This window comes from Oxyura jamaicensis, chromosome 9 (assembly GCF_011077185.1).
Source record: "Oxyura jamaicensis isolate SHBP4307 breed ruddy duck chromosome 9, BPBGC_Ojam_1.0, whole genome shotgun sequence".
In the NCBI taxonomy this organism is placed as follows: Eukaryota; Metazoa; Chordata; class Aves; order Anseriformes; family Anatidae; genus Oxyura; species Oxyura jamaicensis.
In genome coordinates, this window is record NC_048901.1 from 7,773,334 (window position 1) to 7,786,263 (window position 12,930).

The 12,930-nt window shown below is 37.9% G+C and overlaps 1 protein-coding gene and 1 long non-coding RNA gene across 8 annotated transcripts in view; both read left to right on the forward strand.

Moving 5' to 3' along the window:
• The window catches only part of PER2 (period circadian regulator 2), a 49,908-nt gene extending 45,362 nt beyond the window's left edge, over positions 1–4,546 (forward strand). For 6 of the 7 annotated variants that reach the window (XM_035334443.1, XM_035334444.1, XM_035334445.1 and 3 more), the window contains 2 exons: positions 981–1,131; positions 2,113–2,262. In XM_035334443.1, coding sequence (XP_035190334.1) covers positions 981–1,131; positions 2,113–2,262 — 301 coding nt within the window. Of the gene's footprint in view, positions 1–980; positions 1,132–2,112 lie in introns of all 7 variants that reach the window. The other variant, XM_035334450.1, reaches the window with a different exon arrangement.
• A 5,836-nt stretch (positions 4,547–10,382) lies between these two features.
• On the forward strand, positions 10,383–12,020 carry LOC118171599. The gene is made up of 3 exons (XR_004753272.1): positions 10,383–10,488; positions 10,733–10,818; positions 11,836–12,020. It is a non-coding gene; the product is annotated as an uncharacterized LOC118171599 (long non-coding RNA).
• Positions 12,021–12,930: the final 910 nt, after the last annotated feature.

Consider the following 12,930-nt stretch of genomic DNA (forward strand, 5'->3'; position numbering starts at 1 on the left):
GAAGTAGAAGGTAAAAATTGTAAGATTCCTAGCAGAAAACATTTTGTAAAATTTTTTTGTGTTTCAATAGAAAAGAGCGGATACGGTGGGGGACAAGTTTGCAGGTTTTTTAAATCTAGTTTATATTTCTTGGAAGCAGTGAGTGGTATTTTGAAAGGAAGAGAAAGCTTCAGTAAAGACAAGCCTTTCGGAAGGGGGGGGAAAAGTTTTCAAAATATAAAAGCATAGGAATGATCAGGGAAGACAGAAAACACATCTTAAGAACCTGAGAATTTTGCTCTGGGTTTAAAATGACCTTGGCATTACCCAGTTTTTGTAGCCTGAGGAGTTGACAACTACAGCTGGTAGTTGTAGGTGTGCCGTAAGGAAGAGAGTTAACACTGGGTTTCTTTGAATCTTTCTGTAGTCATCTCTTACAGATGTGTACAGCTTGTAAGTGTTGGGTGTGGGGTGTTTTTTAAGTTTCTTACTCAAGGTGGGGCACTGGGGGTGGGGGTAGGGGGTGGAGGAGCTTTGTCTGCTGACATAGTGACATCTTCTAAATCTCTTCCTCTGTCCTGAACTGTAATCTGTTCTTGATGACCTTCTTAAACATACCTTATTTCTTCGGTTCTGGTATCTCATACATGTGTTTAGTGTCTGTTTCGGGTTGTCATCCCAGTGAAGTGGAACTTGGAACATACTGCAGCAGAGGGAAACTGGAGTTTTGTTTCACTGGTGATGCTGCCTGAATAGTTCTAAGAAAGCTGTTTTCACTGGGATTTGGAAAGATAATGAGCCAGCAGAGATACATTAAAGTTGTCTGCAAGTGTAGAAGGCTGCTGAAATAATCACATTTAATTTTCTTCCAATATAAGATCCGTAAGCTTAACATTCCAGAGCAAAAATAGTCTTTAAAAATGTTAGTATTTGTTTAACCTTATATAGGCATAAAGCCCAGAAACTGTTCAAGCTTAATTTCTAAATATATTTCATTTCAGAGATTTGGAAACAGTTTTAAAAGAAGATAAGCAGAAATTAAAGCAAATGCAGAAACTACAGCCAAAATTTACAGAAGAACAGAAAAGAGAGCTCATTGAAGTTCATCCATGGATCCAACAAGGTGGACTGCCAAAAACTGTTGCTAATTCTGTAAGTTTAAACGAGTTGGTTCCTTTTGTGTGTATAACAACGCTTAAATTATTAGCTGCCTGTGTTAGTTTTCTATTCCTGTTGCTGCAAATGCGTGGCCAGTTATGCTGGGAAACAGTTTATTTCAGTCTTCCATGCAGTGGCTTCAGGCTTAATTTAATTTATCAAAGGTCTTTTTTCCAATGGGAAAGCTAATGTAGTGGTGAATACAGTGTAAGAGATGTCCTTGCTATTTCTAGCTTTCTTGTATCTAGTTGCAGTTTTGTATGTAATAAAACTTCTGGCTGCACTTCTTTTAAAAAAGAAAAATCTCACACGACTTGAAAAATAGACTTATATTTTGTGTATAGAAACTTATGCTTTCTTCTTTCTAACTTAAGCAGTGAAAGGGAATACACTGTTCCCCTTTCGTATTAATTCTTTCCTGCAGGATCAACTCTTGTCTTGATTGTATTATAAGTTGATTAATGGCTTGGAAAACAAAATGGCATCCTTTCAGTTTTATTGGCTATCTGTGAATTTCACTTCACGTACTAATGACTGACTGCATTCTGCTTCCCTAAGCTGTGCATCACTTGTAGCTTTTTTCCCTGATAAGTTATCAAATGCAGAGGCTCTCTTTACTCATAGGCATTTCAAAAGTCAGTGTAACAGAACTGCAGTGAAATCCTAGCAGTGCAACTAATGTGAACGAATTATTGCAGTGTTGGCAATCAAATGTAGGAGAATGTGATTTGTAGTGCACGTAAAATGTCGGCATTGTAAGTGATCTGTGGCATAGCTGCTTACAGTAGAGTTCTCAAGTATCTATATTGATTTACTACAGGTTATAAAATGATTGTGTGGGAGAAGTTGGGAATGGTATACACCTGGTGTAGCACAGATTTAAAAGTTCCCTTGGAATCAGGGATCACATACAGATGGACTAGTGTTTAGAAAAGCTTTTTTTCTTTGACTTATTAATGTTTATATTTTTTTTAGGAATGTATTTTTTGTGAGGACAATATACAGAGCAATTTTTATACATCATATGATGAAGAAATCCACGAAATGGACCTTAATGAAATGATTGAAGACAGTGGGGAAAACAACTTGGTTTCTCTGAGTCAAGTCAGTGAAGAACAAACATAGCCTTTGAGCCTGTTGCTTTTAAAGCTGCTTCAAAATTATGGTGATGATCCGTAAAAGTTTTAATCTTGTTTCCAGCAAGATGAATCTGGTTCATAAAACAAATGTGTTTTTCTTGCTCTAAGAGTCATTTGTGGAAGAATCTCTTTTTAAATGGTGGCAATCTCTTCCCAGTAAGGACATTGTTGAAGATGGTATAGCTTTTCTTTAAAAAAGAGACTCATATTTTGCACTTATATGCCTCGAGTATTTCTTTATAAACTATAAAAGCTTTCATTGATGCCTACTGAGTGGGTCAATGAGTACTGAAAACCCCTTTGCGAACATACAGTTCTTCAGATCTCCTTTGGGTAATGATTCAGCATTATGTATTGTTCTAGGCATTTTCCTTAGTGGCTCTTCAGCATTGCTCTTAATATCTGAAGTGGTCCAGCATATTAGAAGAAATAACCTTCCAGAAAATCAGTTTACACTTTTCCTTCTCGTACCAGTTGATTAATCTTCTTTGTTTCCTGTAGTTCTGACTATAGGAACGCTTTTTGTCTCAGAGGAATATTAAACTAATTTTGTAAAGTGATCTTTGGTTAAAATATTTACATGGATGTGTAAGAAAGTATAGGTGAGTGCTGACTACTCTGTAGCCTTTTGTTAAATGGACACTGAGATCCTATGAACTGATTATTATCCTGAAGCATCATTTCTGAGAATTTATACATGGGAAATCTTTAAGCATAAAGATGTAAAAACTGAGACCACATAGGTTAACTGCCTATGCTCCTGTGAGTGTTAGACAAAACTTGGCATAACTTTTACCTTTTCTTTTTGATTTGTTCCATCAGGAGATTGGCCATTGCTTTTTTTTTTCTGTTTGGGTAAACAAACATGCGGCAAGGAAGGATTAGACATTTTCATAATTGGAAGATAGTTCTTATAAAAAGATTGAGAATACCATTGACTTTAATTATATTTGAATTACATAATCTAAAACTTGGTGTGGCTGGAATCCTTTGCTGTCAAGGATTTAATTTTAATGCCTCTGAGATTGTATCAACTGGAATATATGTGCTTTATGTTCTTGCACTGTTTGTACATGTTAGATGTGGGAAGAGAACAAAAAGTAACTTAATATTGGTTAGTTAAAGGACATTTAGTTGCACCACTGCTAGATGTCAGCTTGTAGGTCTTGGAGGTGAAAAGTATGGAGAAATTCATTAACTTTTGATACGTTTGTCTTAAAATATTTTTCATGGAATGTGTTTCATATTTTTTGTTGTAATTAGCATAGCATTTCACCAAAATTTAAGGTTGCTTTCATTCTATAAAAATAGTCCTCTTTGTATGTATAAGAAGTGGACGTGAAGGTTGATCTGACATCACCAAAAACAAGCAGAAGCAACTGGTATTTGCTTAGTGGAAGAAATGTGTAAAGGAATTGGTTATTATTTGGACCGTGTCATAAAGAAATTTTCAAAGGAGGCAGGTTCTTCAGTTAGCAAAGTGTGAACTTGTGAAACAAGTAGAATTACAACTTAAAGTAAGTATCTTAAATACAGTGTGAAACACTACTCAGTATGATTTGATTCCTGTCTTTAATAGTTCAGCAAGGTCAAACTACTATTTGTAAATATAAACTGAATGAGAAACTTTGAAAAATGTTGTAGTTCAAGTCCATTGTATTAAATGTTTTAATCATAAATGGAACAGTGCAGCTATACCAGCATATTACATATTCCTTTTTTTGTTACAAGTAAACACAATTTTAATTGGACCAGGGTTTGGGAAAAATAAAAGCTTTATATAAAGGAGCACATCATAATTAAATTATTTTCAGGGACTTCTCAACCACTTTGTGAACTTTGCTTTAGCATGCTTTTTTTTCTGGTTGTGTTTTTTGTTGTTTTTTGTTACTTTTTTGTTCTCATTTCTTTTTGTCAATGACCATCTTGTAACCATAACTTAGTGAAAGGAAGAGAAAAGTATATTTAGAGCATTTTGTGGATGTGCTTACTTACGGACTTAATCTTGCATCCTTAAAGTGTTTGCATTTACAGGGTGGTATTAAATATTTTCCTGTAACTTTAAATCTACATGCCTCCATTTATAGATAAGATTCTGAAACTGTAATTTTTCCAAACTGTTGTAAGATGATTTACTTGTGATGACACTTTGTCAACATGTCAACAATGTTTTCTGTACACTGTGCAATATATTTTGGTTTTGCCACTTGTGACTAATTTTTATGACTTTGCTTTTTAGAAAACTGGTAAATAAAACAGATATATTTTTAGTTGCCTTTCTGTTTCTTGAGCCTTCTACTCCATGTAAGAAGCAAAAATACATATATTGCAGCAAGTACGTGAAGTGGCATTTCAAAGAAGAACTTTTAAGCTGTGAAGATAGTTGTGACTCAGTATCCTGAAGTAAAAATGTTGCCAGCTTGTCTGACTGGTAAGTTTAGTTACAAAGTGTAAGTCTTTATGTTGACTAGTCTTTCTGGAAATGTGCTCGCATTTAGTACCTGGAAGTGGATATGCAGCTGGATTTTTTGTGTGATGTTCAAAACCAGCAGAAGGCATGCTGTCCTTTTTTTTGCTTTGTTTAATGTCATCTTTAAATACCATTTCTCCGGCAGCTCTCCGTAGCTTTAGAGGTAGAGAATTCCTGTTATGCCTCATAAATTTGATTTGTACAATGATTATTAGTCTTCAGTGGTGGTGTAAGACTGAAAATTGTTCTAACTTTTATGCTGGATTTTACCCTTTTTACTGTTTTTTACTGTTTTATACTCTGGATTGAGAAAGTGGAGAGGTGTGAATATGTGTATTTTCTTAACAGTGATGTAGTTCAGCGTGTGAGGAATACAGATTAGGACCACCACCCTCCTCCAGTTTAGGAAGAACACAGATAATCAGAACTTCATTAGGTATGTTTTTCCCTGACTCTGTTTTGGGATACTTGTTTTTTAACAGAAAAGCTAATACAATTCCTAGTGTAGTCATGAGGGAGACATGTATATGTGTGCTGCAAAAGTCATGTTTACATGCAAAAAAATAGTGCACTGTGCAGGTGAATTGCCTTCACACCAAGGTTAGAATTGTTGTGTTGTGTGTACTGTTGCCTGAATTTACCATGTTTTAAGGTACACTTGCTGAACACATCACTCAAATCCCTTTGAAGTCTTCTGAATTGACCCTAAATACATGAGCAGGTCTGTGTACATGAAATCTGAAAGCCATTTTTGTCATTATAGCACCTTGGTTCCTTGCTTAACGAAGCATACAGATGAGAGAGATCAGTAAAGCATTTTACAGAGCTACAAATTTGAGTCACACCCACATATGGGGATCTCTGCAACTCAGTAGAGATGGTGTTATGCTAGGTTTTGGATGTAAGTTGTGATAGTGGATATATAACCATTGGAGAATGGTGCTGCTGCTGCAATAAATTACCAGGTAATGTTTCACAGTTATTCCTGCCTCTGTTTGTGTGCTTGTGTTATTCTTGTTTGTGGTTTTTTGGTTGTTGTTGTTTTTTTTTTTTTTTTTCTTAAATTTTAAGTGTAATAACAGTACAAGTTAGATGTGGCTTCAGGCATTTGCATTGTCAACACTCAGAGATAACAGCTTGCTTTATGCGGCAGGGCTGTTGGGAGCAGTCTTGGTCAGAGTTTCTACCATCTCTGTAGCCCCTAGGCGTCACTGGTGTCCTTTGATTAAATCTGGCTATTTTGCTGCCACTGTACTTCCTCTATTCAGCTTCCTGTATTCTCAGGCTATTGAGTTTGCTGTTACATCATTTGATAAGAGTGTCTAGAATTCCAGGTAAGGTGGTGTGAGAACTTGAAATGAAGAGATGTTGGCACAATGATAATCAACAGAAATACAAAACAAATATAAACTTTCTGCCTGGGAGAGGGAAAGGCTGCTGAAAAGCATCGGGTTTTAGTCCACTTAAAGCTGGCATGAATTTGGAGAACAAATGTTTTTCTTTACTTGAGCATTAAGACCTTTGATTTTTCTTCCCTTGTGTTCCCAGGAAGGGTGGAAAGAAACCAATGCATTGATTAAATCTGACTCAGACACGATGAAATGAGCCGCATGCTTCTGGCAGAGCGACAAAGTGATGGCTTAAAAGGAAAATAATGTTTTTAAGAGTAATTTCCAGAAATTCCAGTGTTTATTTGCTCACAAAGGGTTGTGAGCTTGAGAAACATTAGATGTGTTGAACAGGGCAGCGAGCAGCTCACCAGCCCCTTTTTCTTAGAGGCTGTGGAAGAAGACAGTGTCCAGGGGGTGGTACACAAGGTCTTTGTCAGTTTGCTTTACTAGTTAATACTTTTTTTTTTTTCTGAAAGACTTATGCTAGCCTTCCTAAGTGTGAAAAGTATAAGACTGTGAAGGAATTGAAATGCTGAAGAAGGATCATGGCTATTTGTCTTGGCATCTGCTGAAAAGCTCAAAAGTACATCAGGTTGAAGTGTGCGTGATGGGGTTTCATTCTACAGCAGCAATAAAGCTGCTATAGCAACATATGAACACTGTTTTATTCCTTAATGAACAATATGAAAGTAGAAGAGCACTTGCAATTTGTTACTAAAGAAAATGCTTTTTAGCTTAAAAACAAACAAACAATGAAAGACATTGAATGTCCCAAGGTGCTATAAATAGTTCAGGTGGCAGGCCCTTAGCTTCTGATATTACTCACAGGACACAAGTTTACACCTGTTTTTGTTTTTTTGTGGTATTTTTAACTGGACTGTTTTCAACACTGGATTAGTCAAAATGAGTGGGTGCTGTGGCAATACGTGTGTTTCCTGTGGTACATGCAATTATTTCTATGTGATACAGAACTGGGAAGCTAGCAAGGTGGACCTCAAGCACCTGCTGCCGCTGGGGTCGCTGTCTTTGGGGATGGCATTACACCAGCCCTAGCTGGCCGTGCTGCTTTGCACTTCATGTGTTTTAAATAGACAAATGAGAATAAATCTGAAGATGCATTAGAGTTCTCTAGTGTGTTAAGACTTGTCAAGGTGTACTGTATTAATACATTAATGCAGAATATAGTGAACTTATTACCATCTTTTAATCATCAAATGATCTAAAAGTAAATTATTTGTATAACTGTTGTACTGTCAAAAAAAAAAAGTATTGATGTACTTTTGAATGAATTTGACCTTTGCTTGTCCAAGGTAAGGTTTACTGTTGTCACCGGCTGACTCACTTTTACATTTCCTATGTGTTGGCTTTTTTTAGTTGTGTTGGGGTTTTGTGTTCTTCTTGTTTTTGTTTTTTTTCCCATCCCTAGGGGAAACAAAAGAAAAGCAAACCTAGAAACCAGAGAACCCAGCAACCCAAATATTAAAGCCCTTATAGCAAGTTGGCTGGATAAATTTAATAAATGCATCTCTCCAGGTGGCTTTAATTTTCAGTTTTCTTCGGTGTATTCTGTTTGTGCCCTAAATCTTTGTGTTGTTGCTTTTCCTGACTGGGATAATGGAATTCCAGCTCTCGCTGCTGCTGCCAGGATCGTGTCTTGTCTGTGTTGTGGTCCCTTGGAAGCACAGGCTAAGCACTCTTGCCATAGCTGGGAACTAAATACCACTATTATGTGACAACAGGAAACTGAATACGGTGGGAGGAAGCTTTGTAGTGCGCGAGTACTTGTAGAAATAAAACTTGAGGCCTGGCAGCTGGAATGGAACCAGTGCTGCTGGACTCCCAGTACAGTGAAGAGGCTAAATCACAACATGTGACACGTTAATGTTTAGCCCTATGAATACGTTGAAACTGAATCTCATTTTTGTTATTTTTTGTTACAGAATGAGACGACAAATTTCAAGTCACCCAGTACTGCAAGAACCAGCAGAAAGGCTGGGCAGCCTGTGCTTACCTCTTCTCTCATTTAGACAATCTCAAGAGCTGGAATGGCTCAGTTCTATGGAGTCCTGGCAAGACCTACTCAGTTCCTCTAATTTTCCAGGTAAGAATCGTGTCCATATCATGGCCTGTAGACAGGCAGTTTATACTAATGTGGTGTTCAGCTGCCTAGCACGGTAAAGCCACCACAGTCCTTTGCTCTGCACCATCTGTCTGGTCTGAATGCTGTGACTTGTGCTCCTGTGGACTGCATCTCTTCAACTTTCAAATGTTTGTTTTAATTGGGAGCTTAGGCAAATCTATTGGAGCATCTAAAGACTGAAGGTGATACATAAATTGGTCTGAGTGTTTTTGTGCTTGTGTTAATATGTTTCTCCTACTCTCCATAACTTCCAGTTTGAATTTTGAATACTGACAAATGTCTTCCCGTATTTTGGAAAAAAAAAATGGTTTTCCATGGCTCAGTTGCATTTCTAGATTTAGTAAAACCAGAGGTTTACAATGAAAATAATGAAATTGCAGAGCAACTTTGTGCTAAGCAATCAGGAGCGGCCAAGTCTTGTGATAGCTGCAATGCAGAGGTACTGTACATTTAGAGTCCTAAAATACATCTGTTTCTGCAGCTATACAGAATTTTGAGAAACAAAATAGCATCCTATGTATTGTCATTGCAAGAATAAAATGCAATTTACTGTGCTAACCAGTATATTTTAGTAGATTGCTTTTAAGTCAAATTTCAAATCAATTCTATAATCTTGGATTGTGCAATGTAATAAGTATTTGGTGGAATCGTTTCTCTTTGGAATAAATTATGTTTTAATTTGCTTTAAAAAAGTCTACAGGAAGTAGTGGAGTTAAAGAAAAGTATGTGACTGCTGCAGGTCATAAAAAAAAAGACCTGAAATCACTCTGACTGCAGTATTTTCTCTGGACTGGCATGCAAGTCTTGGTTAACAACCCTAGCCCTCAGGCTGAGCTCCCAAGGCCCCGGGGCTGCTCCATCTATGCGTTCAGGCCCTTGTGCAGAGACTCAGTTACTAGAGTGGGGTCAAAAGCAGTGTATTCAAGAACTGCGATTTTGGTATGTAAAACCAAAGCTTGACACAGTGCAAAAGGAAGTGACAATGTGAAGAATGTGGTGATCAGGAATTAATTCCAGTGTCTGTATGCAATTGTTTTTACCAGCCCCTCATTTTTTTTAGTTCTCAAGTGCTGCTGTCAGGCTGTGGCTAGTGAAGACTCTCCCAGCTGCTCTGGGCAGGCTCTTTGGGCCAGGAAGATGGGGAGGGCTGGCCAGGAGTACCTTCTGCTCAGGTCTGCTTGCTAGGAAGGTGGATATATCTTCCGAAACACCACCTCCCTGCAGGCTGCTTCACTGGAAGGCTTTTGTGTGCTGTTGGTTGTCTTGAAGTTCCCTTCTGCCTGATCTCCTTTCAGAGACAAATCCAAGCATATGTATATATAAAAATTCCTATTATATATATATATAAAATATCTATATATTAGAAGTGTGTTAAAATTGGTAGCTGCCATAATCACTTGACGACAACAACAAAGGAATCCCACAGTGTAAAAAAGGAAAATCTTTCTTCCATTGTCTTCATTTGTGTACAAATGAAAAGATGATTACCAAAATGATGATTACCAAACTGCTTTGAATGGAAGTTCCTAAAGCTTTGGATCTAGTTTGGCAGTGTATTTAAAGCTCTTTACTAGTAATCACCTTGTGTTACGTGAGCACTGAAACTAAGTGAAATCAATATAAAGGCCTGACTATGAAAACATTTATACACAACATTGTGTTACTAGTCCTACCAGTCCACTTAAAATCTTTTCTTTGTACGTACTTTGCCATTGTGAGGCAATGCTTAAATCTTTAAAGGACAGAGTTTTCAGGAACTTGTGGTTTGGGTTCTCAGGGAAAATGCTGGGTGAGGAGGGGCATAATCAAGCTAACAGAACAGCAAAATAAGGTTGTCTATATCCTAACCTGTAAAACATTTATCACCTTCCATCAACTTCACAGCAGAATGATATAAATAGGACTACAGTACATACTGTAAATGTTCTTTACAGATTTCAGTTACTGACAGAATTAGTTTGAAGTGATGCAGACTGCCTCGGTCACCTAACTTAATGTTCATAGGCCTGTGAAGTTTGTGGTGTTAACTTTTACTCATTACACTGCTAACAGTGGCTTTACAGGTGGAGTCTTCTTGAATGCATTTGACAGGATCAGAGGATCCCAAAAATGCTCTGGAAGCTGTCGAGCGTTAATACTGCCCATAGTACCATTCAAGAGGACCAATTGAAGTGATGCAGAGGAAGATTGGGATATCTTGGCCAGCATAATGTAAATGGTCGATGTGTCTGAATGGGCTGGCAGTAAATTAGGTCCAAGAAGCACAGCACTGTGTCCTAATGTGTTGTAAATACCATCTCTATTTATAGACTCTTCTTATCACCTAGTTGACTTGCATAGTCTGACTTGCTTATTCAAGTATTTTTGAAGAGGACTTCAAAAACTTTCGGGTATAAAATGTGTTTTTGGCTTGAGAGGGCATGTAGGAGAAAGACATGCATTATTTGTTCCCCAGGAGTACGGATGCTTACAGCCTTCCCTGACTTCATGGAATCATCAGTGCATGCAACAGTTACTTGAAGCTGATTGCCAAGACTTACTGTGAGTAAACTGCTTTATTAAACGTATCCACAACTTTCCAAGCATTGTGTTGTCATACCTCTAAGGCTCTTAGATAAGATGAGGATTGAACTGTGACACTTAGGCTATATATAGAGCCTGACAGTTTGTTGCTCTGGAAACATTTGGGTTGCTGCACTCTGGTCTGTGACTTTCTTGAAAGAATTGAAGGAAGAGGATAATGACACGGGTCCAAGGGGCACTGCCTCTTCTTTGAAATCACTTAACACCACCTTTTTAAAAATAGTTTTATCAGCAGCAAAAGACAATTTATCCTCCTTCAGGAGAGACAAAATAATTATTTGTCAGAATTTGAGGAAAAAGATGGAGATGAATGTCTCTGACACTGTGGGTACTTGGACCTTAAAAATCAGTTAAATTGAGTGGAGACGGAGTGCTTAAATACAGACACAAAAGGTGGGCAAAGGGGTTAAATCTGTTCGCCTCCATGGGCTATGACCATAACAAATGAGAAGGTAGCCAAAACAGGGAAGGTTGAAATTGCACGATGTCTAGACAAAAAGAAGGGGGGGGGGTGTACAGAAAGGGGGAGAGGGAATGGGGAGAAAAGTGAGGATTAGAGCTCTTCGCAAAAGAAGCTACAGCACCAAGCCCCAGGAAGGGCTGTGTTCACCTGGGTTCGCTGATAAACTAAATTCCCAAATACCAAAATGGTCAGAGTCCAAGTACAGATCTGAACTCTGAAATAACATTTAAAAACTAAGTTACATAAAAGTTTTGACTCCAGACACTTCAGATTTTGGTGGTTTTGAGAACCAAAACCTAAATAGATACTTGGGCCACGTGATGAATCCATCTGTAGTTTTTATTTAGAGCAATGTATAAAATAACTTTGTCTAGATGGTTTCTTAATACTGATGTTCCTTAAAAACAAGAACAGTAAGTACAAAACGTGTAAAGTGTTTGTTTCAAGGGAAGGACAGAGGAAGTAGAAGCACTTCCGTTCTTGGTGTTGCATGTTTATTTCTTGCTGCTCAGATGCCATGGTTACAAGTACTACAGAAAACAAACCAGTGGCACCAGGTAGGCTCCCCTGCTGTGCTCCAGCATTACTGATTCCTCTGCCAGGTTGTGGGATTCCAATAGGAAACAGAGGGAGGCTGAACACTGCTGTTCTTCAGCTACAGAAAGGACCAGGTGACCAAATCTTCTGGTTTGGGCCAGAGAGGAGTCTTCCCCACTACATTGTAAGGTTCTGCTGCATTTCTGGAGGAAATGCACTCAGAGTAACACTTATTTTTGGTTTCTCATCAACAAGAAATGAAGGAAAGGTGAAGGCAACAAGTTAGCTGGAGTTTTCCCTGCAAAATGAAGTTTTTCCCTGTTTTCCCTGAAATGGTGTTATGAAATGGGATCCACACCTAACTCCTTTAGTTCTTGCTTGGCCAAGTATTGCTGTTCTCCTGCAGCAAGGATCTATTTCTTGCTGATGATTCAATGTGGTGTCTGTCTGTATATGCTGTACTATGAAAGTAACTTGCTGGAGGATTACTAGACCAAAGAGACACCTGTTTGTGAACAGAAGACTTAGAAGTACTTGGAGTAGCATCTAGTTTAATCAAGGAAAGAGATAACCCCCTTAGTATTGCCAGCACTCCGGGGATACATTTTCCAAAAGTAGGGAGACCCCAAATTTCCCAATTTGCTTCTAAGTATGCTATTTGTGAGTAGAAGAGGGAAAAACAGAAAACAACCAAAGCAAACCAACAAGACCTTTCATGCTTGACTGCATGCAAGTTTTCTTTCTTGATCTGCCTATTTTACACTGCACTGATTCTTTGTTTGCGTATTTCATTTCCCATATGGTCTTTGTCATTTATATCTATTTATTTTACATGCATGTGTGCTGCTGACTCAGAGTGGTCATTGCCAGGCTGGCCAAGGATAACTTCTTTGAAGTGTTCAGAGCTGGATAGGACTTAATTAAACCTGTTTGAGTGAGCAAATAAAGCAAGAAGATAGAGCGTGTACCTTTGTGATTTGACCTAGGTATATCAACACTTGCTATTCATGCTAAACCATAGTAGTTCACCCAGTACCAATGAGTCTCCTATTTTAGTCATAGGAGAATTT